Consider the following 9,801-nt stretch of genomic DNA (forward strand, 5'->3'; position numbering starts at 1 on the left):
TATTCTAAAATGTTTTAAATAGTTTTTTTCCCTCATCAATCTACACACAATACCCCATAATGACAAAGCAAAAACAAGTTTGTAGAAATGTTTGCTAATTTATTAAAAAATGTCAAACTGAAATATCACATTTACGTAAGTATTCAGACCCTTTACTCATGACTTTAAGAAGTGAGTACTGGCAGCGGTTACAGCACTGAGTCTTCTTGGGTATGGCGCTACAAGCTTGGTACACCTGTATTTGGGGAGTTCCTCCCATTCTCTGCAGATCCTCTCAAGGTATGTCAGGTTGGATAGGGAGCGTTGCTGCACAGCTATTTTCAGATCTCTCCAGAGATGTTCGATCGGGCTCTAGCCACTCAAGGACATTGAGACTTGTCTTGAAGCCACTCCTGCATTGTCTTGGCTGTGTGCTTAGGGTCGTTTTCCTTTTGGAAGGTGAACCTTCCCCCCAGTCTGAGGTCCTAACCTGCTCCAGAGCGCTTTTCATCAAGAATCTGTACTTTGAGCCGTTCATCTTGGCCTCGATTCTGACTAGTCTCCCAGTCCTTGCCGCTGAAAAACATCCCCACAGCATGATGCCGCCACCAACATGCTTCACCGTAGGGATGGTGGCAGGTTTCCTCCAGATGTGACGCTTGGCATTCAGGCCAAAGAGTTCAATCTTGGTTTCATCAGATCAGAGAATCTTTTTCAGAGAATCCTTTTGGCAAACTCCAAGTGCCTTTTACTGAGAAGTGGCTTCCGTCTAGCCACCCATCTCCACAGAGGAACTCTAGAGCTCTGTCAGTGACCATCGGGTTCTTGGTCACCTCCCTGACCTAGGGCCTTCTCCCCAGGTTGCTCAGTTTGGCAGGGGGGGCAGCTCTTGGAAGAGTCTTGGTGGTTCAAACTAATTCCATTTAAGATTGACTGAGGCCACTGTGTTCTTGGGGACCTTCAAAGCTGCATAAATGTTTTGGTACCCTCCCCCAGATATGTGCCTCGACACAATCCTGTCTCAGAGCTCTACGGACAATTCCTTGGACCTCATGGCTTGGTTTTTGCTCTGACGTGCACTGTCAACTGTGGGACCTTATATAGACAGGTGTGTGGCTTTCCAAATCATGTCCAATCAATTGAATTTACCACAAGTGGACTCCAATCAAGTTGTAGGAACATCAAGGATGATCATAGGGCGATAGCATAGGGTCTGAATACTTATGTAAGTAAGGTTTTTTATTTTTAATACATTTGCAAACTTTTCGAGAAACTTGATTTCGTTTTTTTCATGGGGTATTTTGTGTAGATTTAGAAGGATTGTAAAAATGTAATCCATTTTAGAATAAGGCTGTAATGTAACAAAATGTTGAAAAAGTAAAAGGGTCTGAATACTTTCCAAAGACACTGTACCTAAAGTGGACTTTGCCATTGGCTGCATGACATTGCATTGAGAAATTCCATGGAGCCTTGTTTACAAGTTTGAACATAAGAATGTGAGACGTAAAGTACACCTTAATAAGGCTGATAAGAATACTCATTATTTAGGTGAATTAGTATGTAGCCTACACTTTCTCGTTCTGAACTTCTAACATGAGTGCGACGGGTGTGGATTCGTGACAATGATCAAGAATAGCTGCTCACCGATTTTGACAGCTCCAACGTACGCAGTTACACTTCTGATGCCGCTAAAACAACAGCTATGCGGGTGTCAGCTATCGGCGGTTAAATTAAATACAATTTTAAAAAGTAAGATATAAAAAACAAATAATTAGAGGGGCTATATACAGGGGGTACCGGTGTCAAGGTATTTGAGATAATTATGTACATGCAGGTAGGGTTGCCTCCTGCAGTGGACATTGATCCTCGCAGACAGAGGGCACTTACTGTAACAATGCTCTTTAGCTGTCACTACTTCATAATTACAGAATTGAACTGAAGAAGACGTGCTTTTTGCGCTGAACAGTGCACCAGAGATTATGCAATTTGCCCCAATTTTCAATGGCAACATGAGCCTATTACTCATTGACTTAGAGGTTAGTGGTGGTATGGTAGAATGGAAAGGGGGTGAGACTTTCAGGCTAGTATGATCTAATGCCATAGTACTGTATGTACTATGGCACAACATTTTTGTAATTTAGCAGGCTTTTATCCAGAGTGACTTACAGGAGCATTTAGGGTTAAATGCCTTGCTCAAGGGCACATCAGCAGATTTTGTCACCTAGTCTGCTTGTGGATTCGAACTAGTGACCGTTCAGTTACTGGCCCAATGCTCTTAACCGCTAGGCTACATTCCCATTCAGCTTGTCATTCGGCTAATGCCTCTCTACTTCAGATCAGAGATCATCCACCATACATGTACAGTAGAAATCTTACCTGAAGTGGATCTCATTCCCCAACCTGTGAATTGGACTGTAAACAAGTCTGTATTGTGCAACCAAGTGTTGGTAAATTAGACCTAATTCTCCAACTTGTAAACCATTTATAATTGTAGGTGTTCAAATCATATGAATGAAGGAAATAAGGTGTTTCCCTCTTGGATACTGTGCCTTGCCAAAGTCTAGGAATAGATTCTCAAGATCACCACAGCAATTGTCTTCTGCAGAGGGGAAAGATTGCTGCCATTTCAGCAATATTGGGTAATTGATTTTTTTCTTCTTCCCATTGTGTCCTATAAGTGTCAAACCTGATGGCAGTTGGGCAGATCTTCATCCTGAAGTGCCTTAGTTTGTTTTATTTCTTAATGATGCAATCAGGGCAGTGTTATTATTATTGCAAGTGGAATCTATGGAAATTGCAATTGGACTTCCTACTAGCTACATTCTGACAGGGTTGAGTGTATAGCTGGTATTTTTACACATAGAGGATCCAGCTTGTGTACAACATTGTAATAACACACCAGTTTAGCAATGTCATTACAATACCATAAGACTTAAGTTTGCACACATTTAAAATGAAGGAAACCAAATATTGTATGAAGTTCCTTATTAAAAAGTAATGAAGAATTTGGATATTTATAATGGATTTCTGAGCAAGGCAATGTGTCTTTGTTTTGAAGGTAAGAACACTGGATATTGAATAATGCATGTCAACAGTATAGGCATTCTGAAACTTGTACATATGACATGCTACAATAAACCTTATGGTGTATTCAAGTGTGTTAACGAACTTGACAGATGTATGGTACTAGTGTATGTGGGTGTTGTGCAACATTGGGACTGGGAGTAGAGTGGAGAGTGTGGGTACAACACAGGACTTTATTGTACAAAAAGACAATTGCAAATAAATTATCTAATCATACTGCTTCTCACCACATTCTTAGTCGAAACATCAATAAGAACTATGTCAGTCAAGTGTTTAGCCTGCTGTTTAATAATCCCATTTCACAATAATGAACTGTTTATCTGAGTTGAAATACGACTCATCAGTGATGACTGTTGCCTCTATGGAAAGGCTGGTACTGGCAAACGTTTGCATGCGTGGTCCTCTCAGCCATCACCTGTTGCGCTTCAAGTAATCTTTCACCCAACCAAGACCTTCATTTGTAGAGCCTGAAATAAGTATCAACTGTTAACACACAATGCCATTATCATGAATATTAAACTGGTTCTTGCCTCACTTCAATCTATAATGTTGTAACAGTGAATTGAACTGTAGTCCCAGGGCAACTTAGGCTGTATTTAAACAGCCAGCCGTTTTTTCACTAATTGGTATTTTGACAAATCAAGTCAGCTCGGGAAAGGATCTGATTGGATAAAGTATCAGAATTGGGCTGCCTGTGTAAACGCAACCTAAAGGTAGTTCAGAGTCCCAAATGGTATCATATTTCCTACATTGTGCACTACTTTTGACTAGGGCCCTGGTCAAGAATAGTGCGCCATTTGAGATGGATCCCACCTAGTGGTTTGTATTCACAGCCGATGTATCCCTGGTAACCCATCTCCTCCAGTAGACTGAAGAGATATGGGAAGTTAAGTTCTCCTGCACTGTCTGGCTCGTTCCTGCCGGGCACCTGGGCTATCTGGATGTGACCTGTAAAAGAGAATGAAAATGGATATTTCATCACCATTAAAGTAATAACATTTTCTACAACTATCATAGGTCAATCATGTAGACATGGATGCTTGGACACCATCTGATGTGCCCAATTTGAAGCTGATGGTATGGACTAATATGTTTGTTTCCTGTGTAACTTGCTATCTGCACTAGTATCACAAACAACACCACTTACCGATGAGAGGGAAATATTTGTGTATGTTCTGTGTCAAGTTGTTGTCCATTATCTGCCAGTGGAAGACATCCTGCAGCACACAGAGGGACACAAGATGGCTTCTGTCAGTAAGATTTAAGCAGTAGAATTTACAGGGATTTGAAGAACCCTCTCCCTATTACAAACTGCCTTAAAGCTGAGGGAATTCTCAGGTTACTGAATACAAACTAGGATAGGTTCTCCCAAGAGACAGACACTTTTTGCAACAGGAAAGTCGCTTCCTAGAACAAAATACTATGTCTAGTGGGACACAAACAAACAAGGCGTTTTGTTGTTCTGTCTTCTGGCTGTATGTTTGTCTGGCTCAGCCACTGCCTAACAGTTTGACTCAATAATTGCTCGGTGTGTATCTAAACCATTAGTTCCAAACAGAGAGAAAGATCTGTTTAACCATCATGCCAACTCCTTGTTACACCAAACAATGAGCAATGACACAAAGAGATCTTGGACCACTGGCCAAGCTAGGATCTGATGGAAGTAGACTAGGTAATAAAATATTACCTAGCCCTATTAATGGCATTGTTCTTCATCAAGATTAACTGACGAATGTACTACTTACCATCTGTAGTTTAATATTTGGGTGGCCAACTTTCTGCAGGATTGCAGCCGCTAGTGTGAAAGATTTTTCAAATAGGTTAAACAGTATAAGTAATACAATTCCACTTGTGCAGTGAATGTTGACATTGGTTCACAAATACACATTTAAATACTGTAAGTCTTCATTTTAATTGCTTGTCTTCATAGGGAAATGCCTAAAGCCTGGTAATGATGCGACGTTTCAATAAGTTTTCATTCCCAGGCTAACTTGCCATGGAAAAGCATCACTAGCCATTACCCTGATGTGGACTGTCCAGGAAATATCTGGGATCTGTTATCCGTGTGTTGATGGGCTCAATCAGGCCAGTGATGCCCTCCTGAGAGAAAAAAGCACAACACAAAACGGGACTCCTTATTACAAACACTATGGGCCAGACACATATTAAACTTAGTCCTGGACTAAAAAGCCCCTTTAATGGAGATTCACATTTGAGAGGACATCGGCAGCATGTTTTAGGTTTTGTACAAAGGTGTCCTCCATTTCCACGGCAATGGTAGCTCGGTCCGCCCCCACAGGTACCCTCCCAGCCATCAAGTGGATCCTGAGGAAACATTTCATTTATGAAAAGGTTATAAATACCAACACACTTTACTTTATGGCAGGATCCCCTAATAGTCGGCACTTAACAAAAATAGAAATCGCAACATGCAAAAATGTCTGACTTTCTATGAACTAACTCAGTAAAGGAAAACAGTCAATTTAAATACATTTATTTGGCCCTATGGATTTCACATGACTGGGCAGGGGTGCAGCCATGGGTGGGCCTGGGAGGGCATAGGCCCACCCACTTGGGAGACAGTTTGACCCACTGTGGAGCCAGGCCCAGTCAATCAAAATATGATTTTCCCCACAAAAGGGCTTTATTACAGACAAAAATACTCCTTAGGTCCATTAGCTGTCCCGGTAGCTGGTTTCAGACGATCCCGCAGGTGAAGATGTGGAGGTCCAAGGCTGGCGTGGTTACATGTGGTCTATGGTTGTGAGGCCGGTTGGACAAAATTGCATATTTTAGAGTGTCCTTTTATTGTCCCCCAGAATGTAAACATGTCTAAAAAAAATAATTCCACTGACATTATGGGGTATTATGTGTAGGCCAGTGCCAAAAATGCTAATTTAATCCATTTTAAGAGTAAGAACAAAATGTGGAAAAAGGGGTGTGATTACTTTCTGTAGGCACTGTACCGGTTGGCTTTCTTGTTGCGGAAATCGCAGAGAAAAGCAACCATTTCCACCCTAAGCTCACATACTGGCTGCCCTCTTGAGAGCATTATTACCCTTGCTTAGCCACCGAACATCATTATGCAAAAGTAGATGATACTCAGCAGACTACGAAGCAAGTGATGTTGCAGGCTAGATGTTGATCAGATAAAGTTTCATAGCCATAACTGAGTCCATGGTGTTTTAACTTATCGCTGAGTTAAGAGCAAAGCACACTCTGTATCAGGTAGTGTAGTGATCTCATCTGCAGTGAACGTGCAGATAGGCGGGGAAGCAGACCCTGTACCCCTGTTAGCAGCTCTGATGGGCTATAACTGGTATGTTGGGTGACATTGATTAACAGCACTTAATGGGCAGGACTACAGGAAAACAGATTCTCCCGTTGGAGAATATTGAACGAGTGCTCCTTAAACAACATCACATTTCTGCATTTTTTTGCTGATTTTTCTTTTTCAGAATTGATCAAAGGGCCATTCTACAGTTGATAAACTGGCCAGATCTGGCCCACGGGGCAACAGTTGAATAGCCCTGGTGTACAGTGAAGCTGTTTCAGTCACCTGATGCATAGTGTAGTGGGCTTCAGATGAGCTGTGCTCTCAATCAATGTGTGTGTCGCTCTCACCTCCTGCAGTCCAGAGCCTTGGCGTACTGCATGGCCAGATCCAGACCCTTTCTGAAGTCCTCCTCTCTGCCAGGAACAGCACCCAGACCAAGATCACCTGCCTTAGCATCTCCTACAAAACACAGTTGTCAAGTCAATGTTCAGAATAAATAGTGGCACATTCTTGTGGATCAGTAGGAGGCATATTTTTTACATATAGGTAACGTTAGGTTGAGTTTCCTTCCAAATGTCAAAAAATGTATTTATTGTGTCATGTATATAGCTAGTACAGTAGCCTGGGCTGCTGTCAACACATGATAATAGCTAGCTGGCTACACCAGTAACCCTTCTCTGTCTTACCAAGGGGGGTGTTAATCAGCACCACATCAACCCCAGTAGCATTCTTGACTCTCTGGAGCTCCTGTAAGTCAGAGTCATACAGCCATGCCGCCTCCACAGCCTGAAACCCAGCCGATGCAGCAGCATAGATTCTCTGGGTAAACTCTGGCAGATCCGTAAACAACCACGAAAGATTCGCGCAGAATTTTAATGGGGGCATGTTTCTTTTGGGGTGGGCTGGCAAGCTAACGTTAGTCCGCTTGCTAATGTTCAATGGAACAAACGCTCTAAGTAGTTAGCTAGAATAGCAGGATTAAAACTCAAGGTCCATTGTCTCAGCTGTCACCTGATGTTGTTTGTTTCTCATGTGATGTCAAATATTGATATAACCGAGCTGCCAGACTGGAGTGCTAGCTAGCTAGTAAAGTTCATTCTTCTCTGTACTGCGACTCATATGTTGCACATGCGCACAACGAAACAAATAGTTTGGCAACAAGACGCGCGTGCACTTCAGTGGTCAATTATCAACTGATATACTGACAGTAAATGTTGAGAATTATATTTTTGCGTCTGTTGGCCATCAATTAGCCTATTGATTTATATGCCTTTTTACATGTTGAAATGACGATATCACTGGAGTCATTGCAAATCAATTTGTGCCACTTCTGTAGCCCACTTGGAGCTGGCAAACGGATTTAATAAATAGCCTATAACTTGCAGTTTATTATTGTTGTAGCCATGTGTTATTATGCAATCATTAATGGCCATATTTAGTTAATGAAATTGGAAGTTATTGTGATCATGGTCACAGTTCTATTGCAATTGCCGACAGACACTTCAGAACAAACTTCCTTTAGATTTTTTGGGGGTGACTATCTGTTGTTCCATGTAGTGAATATATTTTTCAATGTGTTTGTATGCGATAATTATCAAATAATAATAATAATTGTTTTAAATATTTTTTTTAGACTTCAAGGGTTCTTAAAAATCCAAATCAAATAGCTAAATGATTCTTGGTATGACCTTACAACGATTCCACAAAGCTTAGTAGAAGCACTTCTTACCTCGAAATTGCCTCACTGTTCATGTTGAATAAAAATGTGTCCGTCAATTTGAACTAAGCGAGCTGCTAAATTGTTCATCTTACATCTTGCCTAGGCTACTCTAGGCTATCTGAAAATGTTGCTCACTACGAATTGTACTTGGCTATACACTGTGACAACAATTGCCCGACTTTTTTTTCTATAATAACTTATTTGAGTCTTGATTACTTTTGCATCAGCAGCATCCCTTTCCCTCAAATGATGGGATTCACTTTGGTCTATGAAGTGGCTAGGGATGCTATGCTATGAGGTAGAGCGATGCCTGAGTAAATCTCTCTATTTTCATCTCAAGTGGTGTGAAGTAGCTGGCGGGTCTGCGTACCCACATCCACACCAGTCATAGCTGGCCCTAGCAATTTTAGAGCAACTACTCTTGACAGCGGATACATTTCCTGCAATTCCCCCCAAAATTGCCATGGGTCTTCGAGAAAATGTTGCAGTTTTAAAGATGCACTAGGCAGAAAATCTCTCCGCCATTGCCTGATTTCTAAAATTATAATAGTTCACTTAATTTCAGTTTGTGACAAAACAAGCAAGTATAGTGTAGAGAATCATCTGAACCGCTTTGAAATTTACTTTCCATAACCCAAAATATTGTATTTTCAGCTCTTTGAAGCAGAAGCTGGTGTGCAAAACCAAAAGTAAAAGATGCAATAACTAAACTTAAAAACAGGAAGCATAGAAATACCCATATAGAACAGATGCTTCTTAGACTTGCTTTCAATGACAATGACAGATCTATGACAAAGTTTTTTTTTATATGAATTAGGTCGTGTTTACAAAGGTTACATATTCCAACTTTAAAGCAAGTTTGCTGCAATTTTACACATTTTGCCATGGGCGGACAGAAGATTTAGCAATTTATTTTAAAATGCAATTCTGCACATTTTGCCACAGGGTGGAAATAAATTTTTTAAGTTGTACAGTTAATTTCCTGCGATTCGACAAATTTTGCCATAGGGTGAAGAGAAATGTTTGACGTTTTTAATTAATATGATATCTAAGTGAGAGTGACTAACATAATCAATGGGGGGCCCAGGTTGGTAATTTTTCCCAGTCAGGTGACAAATTGTCCTCTCTGTCATGCCCTGATCTGTTTCACCGGTCCTTGTGCTTGTCTCCACCCCCCTCCAGGTGTCACCCATCTTCCCAATTATCCCTTGTGTATTTATACCTGTGTTCTCTGTCTGTTTGTTCGTCTTGTTCATTCAAGCTTACCAGTGTTTTTCCTGTCAGCTCCTATTGTTTCCCAGCCTCCCTTTGCTAGTCCTCCTGGTTTGACCTTTGCCTGTCCTGACCCTGTACCCGCCCGCCTGACCTTTCTGCCTGACCCTGAGCCTGCCTGCCATCCTGTACCTTTGCCTCACCTCTGGATTACTGAACCCTGCCTATCCCTGACCCTGAGTCCGCCTGCCGTCCTGTACCGTTGCCTTACCCTGGATTTTCGACACTTGCCTGCCTTGACCTGCCTTTGCCTGCTCCTGTTGCTACAATAAACAGTGTTACTTCGACAGTCTGCATCTGGGTATTACCTTGATTCCTGATAGTCTCAGTCCCCTCTGTGGCTTCGTCAGTCAGTCCCTCTCTGATCTCCAGCCTCTGTTTTCTCTCTGTCATCCATTTAGCACTATAGTGGCAGCAGGGTTTGTTGCTAAGCAATAGAATCTGCTTCCTAATTGCAAACATTGTTATG

The 9,801-nt window shown here is 41.6% G+C and overlaps 1 protein-coding gene across 1 annotated transcript; it reads right to left on the minus strand.

The window, feature by feature from the left end:
- Positions 1 to 3,216: 3,216 nt before the first annotated feature.
- hyi (hydroxypyruvate isomerase) lies at positions 3,217 to 7,478 on the minus strand. Its single transcript, XM_024422180.2, has 8 exons — positions 7,027 to 7,478; positions 6,688 to 6,799; positions 5,274 to 5,388; positions 5,085 to 5,163; positions 4,809 to 4,858; positions 4,211 to 4,280; positions 3,877 to 4,011; positions 3,217 to 3,530 (listed from the first exon to the last, which is right to left on the minus strand). The coding sequence occupies exons 1-8, from the start codon at positions 7,223 to 7,225 to the stop codon at positions 3,475 to 3,477; spliced, it is 816 nt and encodes a 271-aa protein (XP_024277948.1). The 5' UTR covers positions 7,226 to 7,478; the 3' UTR covers positions 3,217 to 3,474.
- Between the last annotated feature and the right edge of the window lie 2,323 nt (positions 7,479 to 9,801).

Source organism: Oncorhynchus tshawytscha, linkage group LG05 (assembly GCF_018296145.1).
Source record: "Oncorhynchus tshawytscha isolate Ot180627B linkage group LG05, Otsh_v2.0, whole genome shotgun sequence".
Classification (NCBI taxonomy): domain Eukaryota; kingdom Metazoa; phylum Chordata; class Actinopteri; order Salmoniformes; family Salmonidae; genus Oncorhynchus; species Oncorhynchus tshawytscha.

Bases quoted from the DNA above. Each gene is read 5' to 3' on its own strand.
- hyi (XM_024422180.2), bottom strand. From the start codon at position 7,225: ATGCCCCCATTAAAATTCTGCGCGAATCTTTCGTGGTTGTTTACGGAT. The intron at 5,164-5,273 runs GTGAATCTCCAT...TTTTTCTCTCAG, and splicing joins CTGCCGATGTCCTCTCAAAT to GAGGGCATCACTGGCCTGAT. The intron at 4,012-4,210 runs GTAAGTGGTGTT...TCTCTTTTACAG, and splicing joins CAAATATTTCCCTCTCATCG to GTCACATCCAGATAGCCCAG.